Here is a 20,893-nt window from a genome sequence, read left to right as displayed (position 1 = left end):
AGAGAGGATGTATTTATGATATCATTAACATAAAGAAGGAATGGTAATGGGCCTAGAATTAAGCCTTGAGGAACACCACATTTAATTAAAAGGGGGTCAGATTCACAACCATTAAAAATAACATATTGTCTTCTATTAGTTAGATAATCTTTAAGCCATAAAAGTGCTTGTCCTCGAATACCATAATGACTAAGTTTGGTGAGTAAAATAGAATGATCAAGAGTATCGAATGCTTTACTCAAATCACAAAATATACCTGCAACATGTTCTTTGTTTGCAAAAGCACTCGTAATTTTGTCATAAATTTGTATTAGTGCTAAATCAGTTGAATAATTTTTTCTGAAACCATATTGATTGGGAATAAGTAAATCATACTTATTAATAAATTTAAGAAGTCTATTATAAACAATTTTTTCTAAGATTTTGGATATACTAGGCAATAAAGAAATAGGACGATAATTGCTAATTTCATGAGGATCATATTTTTTATGTACAGGATTAACTTTCGCTATTTTCAGCAGATCAGGGAAAATACCTTGTGATAAAGAAAGATTAAATGTGACTGTGCACCTCAAAACGAACATAAAGTCGCACACACTGGTTTTGCGTGAGGACTGAAAATAAGTGAAATGGGTCAACCTAGCCGAACTTGACTTTTTCATATTATCTGAAAGAGAGGGTCTTCTTTTACATTATGCTAAAATTTGGTATCATAAAACGGGCAGGAAAGTGTGTTTTTTAGCAGTTTATCTCAAACATTTTGGTAGAATAGTGTGATTATGTGTGTCTTTAGAACCCATTTTTCATTTCTGAAAAACCTTGTCCACACTCTTCACTTTCAACTCTAATAACTTTTGAAAGGATAGTGCTACTGCTTTGAAAGTTGACATTAATTATGGACAGAATGTGTTAATGAGGCATGCTTAATTTCACTTTAATGTGATAATCCCTTCATTGTTGTTACTCTGGTGGTTTACTTCCTGTTTTTGTCCCATTCATCGCACAGCCAGCACAGTTTGGTAAAGATTAAGCGCTTGAATAGACACTGCACTTCAGAGCCTCTTTTCTCAGTTCACACTTTTCCTGAGTTTGTGCTTTCTTTCCAATATTTAGATAGGTTAGGAGAGTCCATTTGATTTGAGTTATACATCATTGGAATGCTTAAAGTCTGCTCTTTCAGAATTTGGTCTTAACTAAAAATTTATGTCTGGCGACTTTTTGTTTGTTTTGAGGTGCAGTGTCACAAATATATAACTTAACGATTCTGCGAGTGGATAAACTATTTCTTTCAATAACATCATACTTATTTTATCAGAACCACAAGATTTAGAGCTATTTAAAGATTTAGTGATACTAATGATTTCACTGGGACTTGTTGGATTAAAATAAATAGACTCTTGATTTTGGTCAAAAAGATAATCTGTAAAATGAGCAGAAGTATTGCTAATTTTAGTAGCAAGTTCCGGACCGATATTAACGAAAAATGAGTTAAATGAATTAGCATACATATTGGGATCATTTATTTTAATACCGTTTAATGTGATATCATCCGTTGGCGGAGAATCAGGCTTCTTACCTAGGACCTCTTTAATAATTTTCCATGGTGCATTAATATTCGAAGAAACCTTTTTCATTCTATCAGAAAAATATAATCTGCGGGATAAACGAATCAATTTTGTCAATTTATTTCGATAAACTTTATACATATTCAAATTAAATTCAGTTGGGTTACAAATATGTAACTTATTCAAAAAATTACGAGTGTTTATGGATTTCAAAATACCTTTTGTAATCCAAGGATTTTTTGGTTTATTTCGGTTACTTTTTGTTCTGCATAAAGGAATATTATTTTCATAATGATATAATAATTTATCATTAAAACATTGATATGCCAAATTAACATTGTTAATACTATAAATATCTGTCCATTCCTCTAAAAATAAATTCTGTTTCAATAATTCCACATTACGTTTTGACTCTTTATAATACCATATTTTATCATGTAATTTATTACGACCCACATTACATTCACAAATTGAAAATATTGGTAAATGATCAGAAACTTCAGAACATAATATACCCCCCATAATTGTATTATTATACACATTCGAAAATATATTATCAATCTGAGTTGATGAGTGTGGATTTATCCTGGTGGGTTTATTGATAATCGACATAAAACCATATGAATACATTAAATGCATAAAATTAAGGGAATTATTGTTATCGGATGTGGGGGAAAAGTTAATGTTGAAATCACCAAAAATAAAAACATTACCTATCTGATGGAGATATAAATCCAATTCATCACAAAATAATTCACAATTCAGATCAGGAGGTCGATAAATTAAACCTATAATAACATTTTTAGAGATTGGGTTCTCAATTTCAATAAATAACGTTTCTGCATATCTTAACGTGATTTCAGAACGGATTTTGAACGGTAAATTTTGCGCAATATTAAACGCAACACCGCCACCCCTTTTTCCTTGACGATCAGCCCTAACTAATTTATGATTGGGTAAATTAAAGATATCTGGGGAGTTTTGATGTAACCAAGTTTCACTGATTCCAATAACAGAAAATTCAAAATTGTTTAAAGAGTGCAAAAGATTTTCCAAATATTCAAAATTTTTATTTAAACTCCTAGAGTTTATATGAAGAAGTGAAATATTTTCTGAACTATACGATACAATATCATTGAATTCAAGGGGTGTGTAATATTTACTGTCGCGCATAGGCATAACGTCAGCAGGAATATCGGGGGTATTCACATGTGACGCCATTCTGTAATACAGAAATGTAAATTACCGAAGATTTGAGAGACAACAACTGCATAGGTGCTAATGTGCATTTTGCAAGTGCATACTACTGTGCAGGTGTGTGTACAAAGTGCAAATGTGTGTGGGGTTTCAATATACAATACAAAATTTGGTACAATTAGACCCATCTTGGTCACACTTACAATAATTACTAGTACGCAATTACAACAGATCACCAGGGGATAGCCGGACCACTCAGTATAAAGGTGTTGTGTTTTAAAACACGTACAGACAGAGAATTCAAGGACCGTGACACGGTCTGGAATCAAACACTAATATTCGGATATGAAGTGTAATTTTGTTATCCAAATCACATCAGAACTTCCACTCAACTATTAATAGATACGGTCATGGTACCAAACAGACACCACTTGAAATGTAGATTTAAAATGATTAAATTTCGACCCAGTGTCCTGTACTGTCGCAGTACACATCGGCCACTGGCGCTATCGCTGCTGGCAGAGTTACTGTGTGTGAGAGTAGGGACACTATTTCCGTCAGTGTTGAAAAGACCTAGGACCATATCGCCGGTTGAAATTAGGATACCACATCCTCAGACATTAAATCCTGAAACCTGACACGGAGATTTGGTCCTCCGGAGTGTTTCTCCAGGGGGGACATAATCGCCTACTACACCGGACGCGGACGGGTACACTTGATTGAAAAGAAGGGTGATTGTGACATCATTTTGCAAATAGTATACTATTTGCAAAATGTCGTCATAAAAGTGACGTCATTTTGCAAATAGTACCTCATGGAGTGTCAAAACACACCAACACTCTAAAATAGTTCAAAATACCTATAATCACGTGAAGCTCTTTTAACCAATTAATGGGTGACACATTTTTGATCCAAAATATAAAAAAAAAAAAATATGTCCAGTATTATAGTCCAACCTTATGGAATACTAGCCCACAAGTCACAAATACGTGTCATTATCATCATTCAAGAAGGAATGAAAAATTCCTCTCCTTTATTCACCGGTTGCTATTATACATTCTTGTTGCAGTAACACTATGGTGTGCAATTAAACTACAGTTGTTGTTGAAGTGTCTTCGTGGTTGGGTATACGTCACTTGCAGAATAGCAAGTAAAGTGAAAAGAAACAGCTCGCCTGCATGCATGTGAAGCTGGAGTACGAGTGTGAATCGCTGTGGGTGTGTTGCGACACGGATTGTCGCCCCCGTCACGGATTGTCGTCTGGCGACAATCCGTGACGAGGGCTGGCGGCACGGATTGTCGCCCGCCCTCAAAGCACATTTTGCTGGGTAATATCGTTCTGGACATAGTCATTGAAATACTAACACATAACTTACATGGCTACATCCATGCAAACATGCCATGTAAAAAGTCATGGTGAGGTTTCAAGGAAGTGTGTATGTGCGCGTGCACATGATAATTTAGTGTCCGTTTGTTTGTGTGTGTGTGTGTGTGTGTGTGTGTGTGTGTGTGATGGAGCGCTGCGCGTGTTGTGGGAATTGTGTCGCTTGAATGTTTCGTTCCTATTATCTCCTGCGTGCTAATGCAACAGTCACGCAGTGCTTTACGATGGGTTACGTACGTCGCGGATAGATGAGGATGAGTGGACGCAGGGGGACGCAGCGTGGACGCAGGCATCCGCAGGGACGTATGTAGACGTAACTGTCCGTAACTCGTCTGTACAGCAACGTAAAATGAAGGCGGCAAGCCTGCGAAATTTTGAAATGTTCAAATTTCGCAGAGGGACTCCAAGGACGCAGACTTACGTATGGTAACCGTAACCAAACGTAACTACCCGTAACTGAACGTAACTCTCCATAGCTTGAACGCAGACCATCCGCAAAACATTTTACCTCCCTTCCGTTTGCGTTCGTTTACGTCCACCGTAAGTATTCGAAATCAACCTCAAGTTAACGTATCACAACACTTTCGTCCGCTTACGGATATTTCCGGAGAGTTACGGATGCTGTACACGATTACGTAGTTTTCTGTTTTCCACTCGCATGGGAGCACAGAGACGCGTGGGAAGCCACACAACTCGTGCTGCCAAGCTGCAGCGCATTTACCTGAAGGAATGCTACAACACACTCGAAGCGGTAGAGTGGCAGAACTGCAAAGTCAAGTTACTAAATTTCTCCCACATATGGTCATTTTAGGTGGCACCCATATACGCATGACATCGCTTGACCATTGGTGCTGAACATTTTTTCCTTGTACTATTTGAATGTATATTTTTCGAAACTTGGAACGAAATTTTTGGGTTGGGGATGAGGTGACAGCATTTTTTCACTTTTCTGGCCGGGAAGGTGTGGGACAGCGATAAACGATATAAAATGAGAACGAATTTAGTATTTCCCTCTAGTCGTACCCACTTTTACGCTCCATGGATATTACATTTTTTGTTAATATTGTATTTGGGTGTGGGAGGGGTGTCCGAATGTCCTAATGATTTTTTTTTCTGGAAATGTAATAGGCTTTGCTTTATTATAACAAGCTCCCTAACATAACCCAGAAAGTCCTGAATATCGCTGCACAATGACAGCGTAACCACAGTTTCTCTATTCCATGACTGTAAGTAATATTTTCTTACTCTGTTTATCTTATCGATCTAGATAGTATTCTATTTGTGGTATAATAATGTTATGTAGTCATTACATTTATGATGTTTATCCATATTTGAGCTGCTCAAATAAGATTCAAACTTCACGTTCAAAATTTCATATATCTTTCATTACTGTAAAGCAAATAAAAGAAATGCGAAAACTTTTCACAAATCGTACGTAAATTCAATTTCAGTTTTCCCCAGTGTACAATGTAAGACAGTCTATTATGTGATACATTTGCTGTCATAATACATTGACTTGGCAGGGATCGTCATCACGATCCGAAAATATCCGCAACTCTCCGTAAATAGTCGCAACTCTCCGCAAGTGTTCCGAACTATTCGGAAGTTTATTCAAATCAATTCAATAATTGTTTTATTACAATCGCATTGCAGTCAGAGACCGAATAGAGCGATGTTACAAAAAGTATAACACATACACAATATAGATAAAATGATTACAAAATTACAAAAAAAAAACACCAACATTTAAATCATAAAAGCATCATATTTAGCCAGGATATGGACTCGACAGGAAGTGAGGAAGGGAAGAAAGACAGAGGCATTGATAGGGATTATAGAGGCATAAATGAGGGTGGGAGAGAAAGGGAAAGAGGGAGTTCGCGTAAGAAAAAAAAAAGAACATAAACGTCATCAATTAAGATACATAAGTTCATTCATTCAAGTTATGCAAGTTGAAAGAACAAAATTACGTGCCAATTCGTACGAATATCCGCAAGTGGACGCAGGTATCCGCATTTGGTCGTATCTCTCCGTATCGCCCGCATATTTTTTCCCGTATGTTTTATAAAAATGCTCTGGTGAAAGCAAGAGATCCCCGGGTGTCCGCAGAAAAAAAAAGACTTATTTGGACGTAACGCCGGACGCAGAGCATTACGTGACTGGGGCCTTTACGTAGACACACGAACGCTCACACACAACACACATACGTAGGGCCTACGTAGCCCACGAACACCAAACCCCTCAGATACTCATGCAGGCACAAAACTGCGCCCACAAACACGCACCATCACATACCCTCATATGGAAAACTTTCGCACGATTTCGCGCATTTAGGGTTGACAGACTAGAGTGCACGTGGTCGCCGAGAGCCAACAGCCGAGTGCACTCGAGCATAATATGGGAAGGAGCGGACTCGTCCATTGTACGGGAATCGGGAGAACCGTGCGTGTGCTTACTGGAGGGACAGAATACGCCTTAGAAGAAATGCATGCATGAACATGGAAGCCATTTTTTTTTTTTATCTGACAGCTAATAATGAAATGATATTAGTATTTTTAGTACCGGGAATCTAGATTTCCTACAACGGCATTTCCATTTCACCACACAAGTTGATCATTCACGAGCACACACACCAACGCGTACAGTATCTACATAATGCAGAGACTCCAACTCTCCCGTTTTCGTCGGGAGGTCTCCCGCCGACAGCCCATTTTTGCAAAATCTCCCGTTCTCCCGCTTGAGATTTGATTTCTCCCGCCCTGGCTCTGTGTCTCCCGGTGGAAAGGATTTCTTACTTATTGCTATCGTATGTTGAAAAAATAGGCCTTAAATAGCACCAGAGAACATCTACAACACTATAGAACTTTGCGCTTCGCACACATCAACTTAGAGTCTCCCGTTTGCTAGGGGTTTCGGGCGGGAGAATCTCCAGATCAGAAGGTGATTGGGGTTGGAGTCTCTGCATAATGGTTCACTAACCCCTGTTGATTTAATGGGACTGAACCATGGTCTGTTCAAGCACGGCTTGTTGCAACCTCAAGTCATCTCTGCAGAGCAAAATACGCATGATGATCCTTGAATTTGGCAATATTTAGCTCTGAAAGAAGTAGTAATACACTCTGCAGGATTGTCAGAATATTAATAAAGACTAATCTGTTATAATGTGGACGAAAGACGATTCAAAAAGCATGATATCCAGCGAAAATTGTGAATAACTTGAACTCTCCCGCCTTCGTTTCACAGCACAAACACAATTGTTTATTTACGCACACTCGTCCGTTGTCCGTAAGCATTAGGGGAATTGTGTACAATGGATAGCACAAAAGCTCGCACGCTTTAGCAAAGTCACAAGCAGTTTTGTAAAACATTCTTTGATTTGACAAGAAAAGTGCCCTAATTTCTCTCTGACCAATCAAAACAAGTTATACATCACTGAAGAGCCCAAACATTCTACTTCATTTTGAAGTGCGAGGGTAAAAAATTCCACTAAGCTTCCGTGGTACAGCCTGTGATTTATATGGGCATTTCCGAAAATTATGGCTTATTTTGGGTACGCCGCCATAGACAAACTCAAGATTTGGTGATTTGAAGCAGAATTTCAGGGGAAAAGTGCCCTAATTTTCCCAAACCTATTTTTGGGGAAATACACAGAGTAGAAAGAGGGTACATTCTAGTTTCATTTGGAGTGCGAGGGTTTTGAATTCATAGCCATGTTTTTTGTGCAGAGCTATTTTTGTCCCAAAGGAGGGGGATATGACGCGTCTTTTCACGTGTTATAAGCACCGGTGCTCTCGCTCCGGAGCAAATGCGCGCAAGTTTTCCATATGTGATATACACATACGCCACTATATACCACATACACACGTAAGCATACAGGCACACTAATACACAAAGACAAACAAACCACTACCACTATACAACCACCACACATGCACAGTTTCTACATTATTGTATTATTATACTCCAAACACACACACACACACACACACACACACACACACACGCACAACAATACGGAAACCCATACACAAGTCACTTATTGTACGCACCTACAAATCATACACATCACATAATATTATCATGCGCATAACTTACCAGTCATACCCATCCCACCAAAGCTTAACACCGGAGGAACCACCCCGAGCCCGGGGCGACAAACCTTGACGGGGCGACAATCCGTGTCGCAACAAATTTTTTGCCATCATGGATTGTCGCCTTCGAGGTCAAAAACTGGGAACTGCACAAGCGTCACGGATTGTCGCTAGACGACAATCCGTGACGGGGGCGACAATCCGTGTCGCAACAGGGTGCAGTGCATGAGCATGCATGCAAACATGCAGTGAACGAATCTACGTTGTGCATACAGGCGACATATCTGATAGTTTCATCGAATTTTGCAATCAATCATGGAATAAAACTAGATAATTTCGCCTTAAAATACACCGATAGTAAGTGTGTTATCACCCCTATACCTGCCGCTAGAAGAATACCTGAATGTAATTTGAAACGTCAGCCAAGGGCCAGAGGCCGGGGTACACTTGTACAATGTATAATAATGTAGTGCAACTGTAATTTCAAAATAATCAATGTCCGATCGTGGCTGCCGTGTACTGTGTGTGTGTGTGCCACTTCCCCCCCCCCCCCCCCCCCTAACCCGATTGAGATGGGGCGTTCGATTCTCCGCACACGACCTGTGGCCAGGGAGACGGACCGTTCAGTGAATTAAGTTTCGCCTGAAAACTATTTTTGTTTCATCTGAATTTCTATATTCAGTTTCTTAGTAATATGTACCGTGTTTTTTTTTAATCTTTGCACTTAACTTTGTTAGTATTGCATGTTGTTTTTATACAGGGTTCCTTAGTAAATTAGTTTGTGTGTGGGTGTGTTTTGTGTTTTTTTTTTTCTAGCTTAAAGGGCTAGCCTGTCATAATAACACGAATAAATAATAAAAATACTTGCTATTCAATTGGTAAACACAGAATCCAAGGTGACTAATACAGCCGTTAAAATGGGAAAAGCACCTGAAAAAGGGATTCGCCATTTGCATCAAAAGGTCAAGATTTATCTCAGTAAACGAATCTGAAATTCTGGTCATTACTGACGATAGGTCAAATTCTACTGCGGGCATGCGCGCGGTAGAGTTTGCTCTTCTGGGTTATCCACATTGCAGTGCAATGTTGCGTTCGTTTTGATCTTTGACCTTTCACCGGAAGGACTTACTCTCTCTAAGGGCTCCAACACAGTGATGACTTTTTTGAAGACGTCGATTAGCCCCTGTGGATTAAGGATTACGTAGTCTCCTAGGTTACTCGCTTCCTTGTCCTTCAGCTTCACCTTGTCCGTTTCCCTCGCCATCTCTTCCTCCATTTCCTCCTCCTCCTTCTCCTGCTCCTGCTCCTCTCCGAAGTAGACAATAAAGCCGAGGTCGTGGTAGAAATGGAGCATGGTGACGATCTCCTCGTCACTGCCCATCTCAACCATCTCTGCAACCTTTAGAAGATAGGATGGAGACTTCTATTGTCATATTACTAAAAATAATCAAATGGGGGAGGGGAAAGGGGATAGTGCATGACAATTTACATTGGTCTCTAGCTCTCTTTGACAGTACCAAGGGGAAGCAGTAAACTTTGTGTTTGCATAAGCGTTATTTTTTTTTTCATATATTTCATGTTTTTTGCCATTTTGATAACTCGAAGAGCATTATATTTTATACCCAACACAAGTCAGTTAGGAGCTAATAATTGGTTTCGTGTTCTATGGAGAAAACGGACCTTTGTTGTAAATGCATCACAAAACAAAAAGAAAAAAAAAGTCGCATGTGGGGGCACAAGATAGGTGCATCGGGTCAAGCTATAGTCAATGTTTAGTATTCCTTTTGAATTTCTATTTCTGAGAGAGAAATTCCTTCTTCTACCTAGTTCTTGAGTTCGCATCACGACATGGATCGGCTACTGTAAATTTTGCAGTTCTTCTTTAAAAAAATAATTAAAAGAATGTGTTAATAGAATGTGCAGAATTTCAACTTACTCTGATAATCCAGTCATTGTGGTGGCTGTGAAGTTGTACATCCTATTTTGTCCCATTCAATTCGAGAAGCACGGCAATGTGAGGACAGAGTACTTGAATACACCATAAATTCACTGTCAAAGTCTCTTTTTTTAGCATGACACTCTACCTTTTTCATCATTTAGAAAGACTGAGAAGTTCCGGTTGCCTTGAGTTCAGTGTATACATCAGTAATGCTTAGAGTCTGCTTCATGAGATAATGGATCAAGTGGGGTAAATTACGGATACTGTACTTTGTAAAAAGTGCAAGTTACAGTTATTGCGGGATTATAGTGGTAATAAACCATACAGGATTATGGACGGTTCGAAACTACAAACATTACATGATAATGGCCAAGGGATTATACATAACCAAGAGCTGCTGATGCTTAATGACTTATGAGCATACCTTCTTGAATTCTTTGAAGTCTTCTTTGTCTTTCACCACAGCATCTTCGAATTGGAGATATTTAATCGGTATTTCCTCGCCCATGTAGGACTGCTTCTTTACCTCGATTTCAATGTCTTTGCGGAGGGCAACGATCTTGGGGGGGGGGGGGGGGAAGCATAAAACTAATTATGTCTGCATGAGAACCACAGTAGTAGAATACATTTGCTAATTATTCCAAGTACTACTAGCAACCACCACAAGTTGTCCAGCTGTTTCGAGAAAATGTCGAGTTTGTACAAGTGTTATTTTTCTACCTAAAAAGTGGGCAAATAAAGATCGACTTATTGTTTCTTTGACAAAGATCATTGAATTTTCGTCAAACGCACCTAAACACTAAAAGAGCGGTTTGCAAGTGTCACCAAAAAAAAAAATCTTTCCCGGTTTCATGCTTGACCTAGAATAATGAAACTTTCATTAAATGGATTGTGTTTTTAAGAAATGTTTTTTTCTTCCGAAGTGAGACATTTCTTCCGTTGTTCCAAATACGGTATATTCAATTCGACGATCATAAACCAATTTGGTAGCAGTATCAGTTTGTCCGTTGCACCATGCTATACTCGTTCAAATGTTGTAGGAAATACAACATTCGTTATGACTGCGTGATGGCAACCATCAAACCAAGCAAATGATCTATGGGGACCATACACTTTTAATTGAGACCTAACTTCAGGTTTCTAACATTTTCTGGTAATAATCATAAGAAAACTCTTAAGAAATATTACAGAACATGTAATTCTATGAGGAATTCAACGTTTATTAGATGAAAATTAGTTTTGAAATTGCCGAGATATGAAAAAAGGAGTGATCTTTAAATAAGGTGGGACCCATCTTTTATTACAATAGCTTTGTTTTTACATTTTTTTTTAAATGTTTCAGCCATTTCAAAACCGATTTTTATAAACTACTTTGAATTCATCTCAGAATGGCATGCACTGCAGTATATTTCATAAGCGGTTTCTTTGTATCTCGCAAAAAGTTACAAACCAAATCCTCATCTTTACCAATACTATACGTACATCATCCCCTTCATCGAACTCGTGGAACATACCGTTCAAGGAATATACTGTGACGAGTTTCAGCCTATGGATATGTCATTATCAAAAATTAAAAGAAAAGCTCACTTTTGTTTTCACGGAACTCTCCCCTTACAGCCGCTCGATGATAACACAGTCTGATATTCTTTTATACAAAGACTTCATTGCCAGAACTAATCAGTTATTTATCATAATTCACCGAACCACGAGAAAGCGAAATAGTCTGACAATGCTGAATTGAAACGTACCTCCTCATCAATATCACCGAGACTGTTTTCTACAGCGTAGATCTTAGTTCTCACATGATTCTCAAACGGCCTCTTTTTTATTGCATTCCGAATCTCCGTGAAGATGGAATCCACCTATTAACTCAAGAATAGTGAAAAATAAAATGACGATTAAGGGGATCACCTCTTCCGTGCAGAAAAAGGAATGGCCATGAAGATGGTCAGCAAGATGAAGATTTCACTACTTTTTCCATTGATGACCAAGGGACAAGCTAACCAGTCATCACATAGTTGCTTTGTTTTATGGCGACATTTTTTTGCATGTAAACGACAGCCCATGTTTACTTTTTTCAATCTATCTATTTCGTCATTTAATTTCTCTCAAAGGCCAAGGACATGTATAATAAAAAAAAAGTTCCTGTATTCGTAAAAAAGGGTACAACAAAGCAGAAACCCAAGTTTAACAAAAGCATAATTAGAAAAAATAAAGATGATAACACAATAAAACAAAGGATTAATTGTACATGGATTGGAGGGAAAACAAACAAATAAAGCACGAAATAATAGTAAAAGAAATGAAATGGCTAAGAAGAAAACATGAAATTATGATTAAATAGTACTTTAGATAAATCTCGAAATAAACATGTTTGACAATAGATACTCGCATCACCTTTGATTTCTATGTAGGTTATGATTTAACGAAAGCAATGCAAAATTGAAGACAGAACTTTAGCGAACAATTAATGATCCCCTTACATTGAGATGTGGTTTGATTAAAAACGATCGTCTTTTTTATGTAACTAGCGGAGGATCCCGTCAGGAAAGGACTTTACCAAGCTTCAAGTCAATCCGAAATGGCAACTTGAAACTTAAGTCATCTATGTATCATGTCGTAAGGACGACAGATCTAATGAATAAGTGTGATCAGTCCACCGTGTCGTCAGTATGACGTCATTATCTCAAATTCCATTCTTAATCTTATTTCATCAATGGAATGAAAATTCTCAATGAAATTTCCATGTCATAACGTTTTGGTTAATCTCTTGCCATTCAGGTTCTTTTTTTTTATTCATCTGTAGATGGTTTACGTACGCGTACGTGCGCGTTGACATCTTAACATGCTCCAATAAATACCAAAATGTTTCAGGTCATTCGGAACATTTGGTAAAAAATCGACGGACGCGTCACTTTTCTCCACGAGCTTTATCCCTTGATTTCTTTTTTTTTTCTTCTTTGTTTTATTTTTTGGCTATTTTTCTCTCTGTGAATTCCCCTTTCACATGTCTCAAGAATACTGTATTCATTATCTTGTTTTTCTTTATTTTCTTTTCAATGGAACTTCAAAGGGAAAAGGTGGAAGAGCAGTATATGAATGTCCTGTATATTTTCAACGCTGTAATTATATTTATTACATGAATTTCATTGTAGTGGAGCGGCATAGCTTGAAAAATTAGAGGAATTGTGCATTTTATGATAAAAGCACCAAATTTCACACACAAATTCAGATATTGGGCCATCGTAAATAGCGCCCTCAACGGCCATGGCAGCCATTTTTCAAAATGGCCGCCATAAATGCCATTTTTCGTAAAAATTCACAAATTTCAGAAAGGAAAAATCAATAAGATTTTGCAAACGAGTTGGAAATAACATTCAAAATAAATTGAGATATTGGGCCATCACAAATTGCGCCCTCAACGGCCATGGCAGCCATTTTTTAAAATGGCCGCCATAAATGCCATTTTTTGCAAAAACTCAAAAATTACAGAAGGGAAAATCAGTAAGACTTTGCAAACGAGTGGGAAATAACATTCAAAATAAATTCAGATATTGGGCCATCGTAAATAGCGCCCTCAACAGCCATAGCAGCCATTTTTTTCAAAATGGCCACCATAAATGCCAGTTTTCGTAAAATTTTACAAATTCAGAAAGAAAAATCAATACGATTTTGCAAACGAGTGGGAAATAACATTCAAAATGAATTTAGATATTGGGCCATCACAAATTACGCCCTCAACGGCCATGGCAGCCATTTTTTTAAATGGCCGCCATAAATGCTAGTTTTCGTAAAATTTTACAAATTTCAGAAGGGAAAATCAATAAGATTTTGCAAACGAGTGGATATAACATTTAAAATAAATTTAGATATTGGGCCATCGCAAATTGCGCCCCCTAACGGTCATGGCAGCCATTTTTTTTTCAAAATGTGACCCTGCATCACAAAACAAACAGAAAGTCGCCATACATAAAATTTTAGTTGAAAGCATGTTCTGAAAGAGCGGACTTTAAGCTTTAAAATGATGTATAACTCAAATCAAATGGACTGAGAAAAGAGGCTCTGAAGTACAGTGTCTATTCAAGCGCTTAATCTTTACCAAGCCATGCTGGCTGAATGATGAATGGGACAAAAAACAGGATGTAAACCACTGGAGTAACAACAATGAAGGGATTATCAGATTAAACTAAAATTGAACATGCCTTATTAACATATTCTGTCCATAATTAATGCCAACTTTCAAATCAGCATCATCCTTTCAAAAGTTATGGGAGTTGAAAGTGAAGAGCGTGTACAAGGTTTTTAAGAAATGAAAAGGGGACTCTAAAGACACACTTAATCACACTATTCCGCCCAAAAATGTTCGAGATAAACTGCTAAAAAACACACTTTCCTGCCCGTTTTATGATCCCAAACTTTAGCATAATGTAGAAGAAGACTTGCTCTTTCAGAAAATATGAAAAAGTCAAGATTGGCTCGGTTGACCCATTTCACCTATTTTCAGTCCTTGCACAAAATCAGTGTGTGCGACTTTTTGTTCGCTTTGTGATGCACGGTCACAAAAGGTCGCCATAAATGCAATATTTCTTTTTCTTTTATGAAGATGTCCTAATGCCGGAAGAGGACAATAATAAACATTTTTGCGCAAGTTGACAATTACATACAAAGAATTTTAGACATTGAGCCATCATAAGCTGTGTTCTCAATGGCTATTTCAGCTACTTTCAAAATGGCTACAATACACTCTTCTTCTTTTTTTTTGTCTTGAAAATTTGCTTAACTTCTGAAGGAGAAGACAGTAGAATACTCACAGAGACATTATACAATCTGAAATGTGGTATTAAAGAAATCATTTCAGGAACAACTAAAACGAACAAGGCAAATGCTTAGCGATTATATCTCACCAATGTTGAATGCATATTTTAGGTGGCAAACCTGAAAAATTTCCAAAAAAGAGTAATATGAATATCTAGGGATAATGGCGCCATGTATTAACTTTGACAGTAACACCATATCATTGAATATATGGGACTATATGACGTGTATCTATTCTAAAATGTAACTTCCTAAATATTCTTAAGACAGATACGAAAAAATGGCCTTTCATTTTACGAAAAAGTGAATTTACTTGCTGTGCTTCCATTAAAACACATACCTTTGATATCCATACTGTTAGCCGTCACACGCGAAATACTGCAATTAGAACTAAGCTGAAAACATAGATTTAGAACTAACCCATCAATGAAGCCTTTTTTAAAATTCAAATTTCTTTGAACACCAGATTGCATTAGATATAATGGCTGTTTAGCAGTATTCTATTACCTTCTCCTTCTGGAATAAGCAAATTAAAAAAAAGGAGTGTGTGGAAGCCATTTTGACAAAGAGCTGCCATAGCCGTTGGGGACGATGTTTAAATAGTGGCTCACTATCTTCATCTCAAATTCAAACTTGAATTTATTTGAATGTCTTTTTTCAATTTGCACAAGAAATTGTATTGTCTTCTTCTGGCATTATCATATTTTCAAGAAATAAATAGCATCTATAGTGGCCATTTGGAAAATGGCTGCCATGGTCGTTGATGGTGCCATTTGCAATGACCCGATATATTATTTTGTTTTGAATATGATTTTCAACATATTATGTACAAATTTCATAGATTTTTTCTCTGAAATTAGCAAGTCTTTCCAAAAAAAGAAGAAGAAGAAGCAGACATCCATGGCGGTCAGCATGGCCCTTGAGGGCGCCTTCTAAGAAGACCGTATACTTAGATTTATTTTTGAGCATAATTTTCAACCTGTTTGTAAAGTCTTATTGACTTTTCCTTCTGACATAAGCAAATTTTTGCCCCCCCCCCCAAAAAAAAAAGGGGGGGGCATCCATGGCAGCTGTTTTGAAACTTGGCTGCTAAGGCTGTTGAGGGTGCACTTTTGGATGGCCTATAATCAAATTTAGTTTGAATGTAATTCTCCACTTTTGTGGAAATACTCATTGACGTCTGCAACACTTCACGAAAAGAAGACATTCATGGTGGCCATTTTGAAAAATGGCTGGAATGGCCATTGAGGGGACAATTTGAAATGGCCCTTTAAGTTTATTTTTGAATGTTATTGCCCATTTATAACCAAAATTTCATTGACTTTTCCTTTTGAATTGAAATGAAAAAAAGGGGCACTTATGGTGCCCATTAAAAAAAAAATGGCTGCCATGCCATTGATAGCGCAATCTTCCATTGCCCAATATCTTGATTTATTTTGGACGTAATTTCCCGCTGTTTACAAAAAAGAAAAAAGAAACTGGCTTTCCCTTCTGAAATTTGCATTTTTAAACAAAAAATGGCATTTATAGCGGCCATTTTGAAAAAAATTGGCTACCATGGCCGTTGAGGGCGCAATTTCTGATGGCCTAATGTCTAGATTGATTTTGAATGTAATTAATATTTATGGGCAAAATCGTATTAACTTTTCCCTTCTGAAATTTGCAAAATCATCGAAGAAGTGGCACATTAGACAACCATTTTGAAAAATGGCTGTCATGGACGTTGAGGGCGCAATTAACAATGGCCAAATATTTAACTTCATTTTGAATGTAAGTTTCCACTTGTTTGCAAAATCCTTACTGGCTTTCCCTTCTGAAGTTAGCAAATATTTTGAAAAAAAAAATGACATTTATGGCGGCCATTTTGAAAAATGGCTGCCATGGCCGTTGAGGGCGCTATTTCCGATGGCCCGATATCTAGATATATTTTTAATGCAATTTCCCATTTGTAACCAAAATCTTATTGACTTTTCTCTCCTAAAATTAGCAAATTTTACGAAAACATGGCATTTATGGCAGCCATTTTGAAAAATGGCTGCCATAGCCGTTGAGGGCGCTATTTCCGATGGCCCGATATCTAGATTTATTTTTAATGTAATTTCCCATTTGTAACCAAAATCTTGATTTTTCTCTTCTAAAATTAGCAAATTTTACGAAAACATGGCATTTATGGCAGCCATTTTGAAAAATGGCTGCCATGGCCGTTGAGGGCGCTATTTCCGATGGCCAAATATCTAGATTTATTTTTAATGTAATTTCCCATTTGTAACCAAAATCTTATTGACTTTTCTCTCCGAAAATTAGCAAAATTTACGAAAACATGGCATTTATGGCAGCCATTTTGAAAAATGGCTGCCATGGACGTTGAGGGCGCTATTTACGATGGCCCAATATCTAAATTTAATCTGAACGTGATTGTCAACCTGTGTACGAAAGTTGGTGCTTTTATCACAAAATGCACAATTGTTCGGCTATGCCGCTCCACTATTGTGGTATGTTCTTTACGAGGTAATCTAAAAGCTGATAAAATCAAGACCATTGATGAGTAATATGACCACCTATTCTAAACACACGTTTGGTATTACCTTTGTGACATTGTATAATTAAAAAGGTGTCATTTACAGGAATGAATATGAATCTAGTGTTCAAAGCTTTATGTCACTGCGTACTTTCCAGCACTGCTACTATACATTATGCACGTACAGAATAGCACAGCGTACCCATACCACAGGCAAAGCACTGTTGGTAGGGATGTCAGAATTTCATGCCATTGTATACATTTGACAAAGTAACTTTGCTTTCACACTAGTTGTCAAACAATTGTTAACTGTGAAGCCATTTATATAAGGCATTGTCCATACCTGCAAAGTGTTTGTACTTAATTCTGGCGACAATTATTTATGGCTCAAACTCAACACCCAAGCAATAACGAACAGTACCGGTAATTAACAGTAAATGCAGTTCGTGGGAATACATGAAAGTCGCGTACTTTCTCCAGTTTCTCCGCCGCTTCTCCTTAATTGCTCTTGTCTACTGCTTTTTATTCCTGATCCTTTTTCATTGGGATGGTTTGTCTTGTCAAAGAGTTTTCCTTCATTTTCCTCAATTCCTTGATCAAAATGTGATGAGCTTTTTCAAGATGTTTGTCAGATTTGCGTGGTGATTTTAATAGAAAGCCAAAAAGCAAAAACAGATTAAGTCAGTAGGCAATGGTAAAGTGTCAAGTCAATGCTGCTCTGTAATTGGTCAATTTTGCCGATGGTGTCATTGGAGTGGATGTAGTACCTTTTGAAACCCAACTGAAATGTATGTATTACCTTTTGAAACCGAACTGACTTTGAAATGTAATTTTTATTAAAACACTTTCTGGTTGGAAATTCAGCTTTTCGTTAGTAGTGGTGTAAAGAGGCCCTAAAAATGAGTACATCAAGACCAAAAGGTGGATTTTGAGGGAAAATGGATGTAGTACCTTTTGCAACTGAGCTCTTCATATATATATATTATATAAATACAGTGGGATGATGCTGATACTCGTACCGTACGCCTCTGTCATCTAGGGAAGAATTATAATCGACACAATAAATGACAGAAGATGTTGCAGGATGTTACATGATCTTGTGGCTGTCATTTTGTTCTCGCCACCATTTCCTTTCTCTCTTATCTCCTCAATATCTCTTCCTCCCTCCTTAAATTCATCTCTCATTCACTCCCACCACCCCCGGTCTCAAAACAGCCCAAGAAACACATGCACGTCTGCTTAGAAGACAATAAAGCTGAAGAAGATCGAAGGTCGAAAGCTTCCACCAGTTGGCATCCTGCAACATCTTCTCTCATCCATTGTCTCGATTAAATACATAGTTATTATAATTATATATATATATATATATATATATATATATATATATATATATATATATATCTGTATATACATAATTTATCTATATACATATAGGCCTTATATGTGACCAGGCATCACAAAACGAACACAAAGTCGCAGAACTTGATTTTGTGTGAGGACCTCAAAGGGATGAAAGAGGCCAATTGAGTCAATTTCTAGTTTTTCATACTTTCTGTAAGAGCTTTTCTTCCTCAACAGTATTCATAAGTATGGGGTCATAAAACGAACAGGAAAGTATGTTTTAAACAGTTTTTCTACAACTCGTTCTTCGTAGACTAGTGCGATTAGGTACGTCTTCAGAGGTCCCTTTTCATGTCTTTAAAATCCTTCACACACCCTTCAGTTTCAATTCTCATAACTTTTGAATAGATAGTTCTACCATCTTGAAAGTTGCAATTTATAATGGAAAGAATTTGTTAATTTAGCATTTCAATTTCAGCTTAAACTAGTAATCCCTTCATTGTTTTTGCTGCTGTGGTTGACATCCTGTTTTTGTCCCATTCATTGCACAGCCAGCACGGTTTCTGAAGATTAAGCGCTTGAATAGACCTTTTATTTCAGAGCCTCTTTTCTCAGTTCACACCTTTCCAGAGTGCGTGCTTTCTTTCAATTATTTAGATAGGTTAAGAAAGATCATTTACTTGAGTTATACATCATTTAAACGCTTAGAATCTGCTCTCTCAATATCTAAACGTAAAATCTATGCCTGACGACTTTTTGTTCGTTTTGTGATGCAGGGTCACATATCTATATATACTTATGAAGACCTCTGTTCCAAAAGACGATTCATCCATTTTTACTGGTTGTAGTATATGATGAGCCATGCTTAAGAGCTAATTGTCATTCGTTCAGGAAAAGTACAAAAAAGAATGGCAAATTTATGTTTTATTCCAAACGGCGTCCTTTCCACTAACATGGACTAAGCCTGTGTATCAGCCAGTCAGAGCGAGGTACATGTATGGGCACAGTGACCTTTTTGTCACCTTGTTTAATTGTTTTAACACAATAACTTTCGTATATCATACAAATTTCCGAAATCGTTTAGATTCGCATGTATTTCGGGTTTTTTTTACAATTTGTTATGTATTTCTCTGTTTCCAAACGATCTTGCTTATCACAATCTGTCATTGACCACTTTTTACCATAGTTAGCAAAAATCAATCAAAGTGATAAATAGTAAGAATAGACAGGTTTGTGACTCCCATGAAAGAACATTGATCCCACATACTAAATCTACATAAAATCACACAATTGTGCCCATTTTGCGAGACATGAAGTATCAAAAATGGGTGTGCGTTTGTAGCGGTACGGGCTAATACTGCAAATTTAGTTTTGGTCTCAAAAGTTGCCCGAGACTTGAGGAAAATGTCAAGAAGCCTCATGACGGAACCGTCTGGCGTTGCCCCTCCCCCCCCCCCCCCCCACCCTCCCTTTCAGAGTTAAAGGCATGCCAGATCAGCATAAAGTCTTACAATATTCATACCCGTTGAGCTAACTCTGCCCTGCAGATTAGGTAAACAACCGAAATATTATAGCATGAAAATGCCAAGAGTGTCCTAGATACTGTAAACATTTTTTTTAACCATAAATATGTAAAGGACTGCACTTGATGCTCCCCAGTGCGTATTATGCTAGGCCTGTGAGAACTTGGAGACCTCTTAAGCAGTTTGTTAAGTGAAGTAGAGACAACTCCTATCGAAGTATTTATCTTTAAAAACAACGGCTTTTAGACGTAATTATTAATTTTAATCCATCAAACCTTGTTATCTCTCTTCTCTGAGTCTTTGTCCACACTTTCTCGATGCGTCCCTACTATGAATATTGGAGGTGAGAACTGGGGCTCTTTGTCATTGCTGCTGTCGGGTGTTGAAGGTGGTACGGCGTAAGCAAAGATGGAATTCAGCCAAAAGATGATGAATTCGAGACATGTCAGCTCAGACTTTGAGTTCATTCTGGCCTGCAGAATAAAACAAACAAACAAACAGACAAAATGTGACCGTGCAC

At 37.5% G+C, this 20,893-nt stretch overlaps 1 protein-coding gene across 1 annotated transcript in view; it reads right to left on the bottom strand.

The window, feature by feature from the left end:
• The window catches only part of LOC139732927 (probable serine/threonine-protein kinase pats1), a gene marked incomplete at its 3' end in the record, with an annotated part of 67,623 nt that overhangs the window by 11,109 nt on the left and 35,621 nt on the right, over nt 1-20,893 (bottom strand). Inside the window, exons 3-6 of the mRNA XM_071643765.1 lie at nt 20,649-20,846; nt 11,925-12,038; nt 10,601-10,735; nt 9,367-9,636 (exon numbers count right to left, since the gene is read on the bottom strand). Coding sequence (XP_071499866.1) covers nt 9,367-9,636; nt 10,601-10,735; nt 11,925-12,038; nt 20,649-20,846 — 717 coding nt within the window. The remainder of the gene's footprint in view (nt 1-9,366; nt 9,637-10,600; nt 10,736-11,924; nt 12,039-20,648; nt 20,847-20,893) is intronic.

The sequence above is a fragment of the Diadema antillarum genome, unplaced genomic scaffold (genome assembly GCF_040938485.1).
Source record: "Diadema antillarum isolate AM-2024a unplaced genomic scaffold, OU_Dant_1.0 seq00000455_RagTag, whole genome shotgun sequence".
NCBI classification, from domain to species: Eukaryota; Metazoa; Echinodermata; class Echinoidea; order Diadematoida; family Diadematidae; genus Diadema; species Diadema antillarum.
The sequence above is the reverse complement of the archived record's forward strand: the minus strand, read 5'-3'. Positions and strand labels throughout refer to the sequence as shown.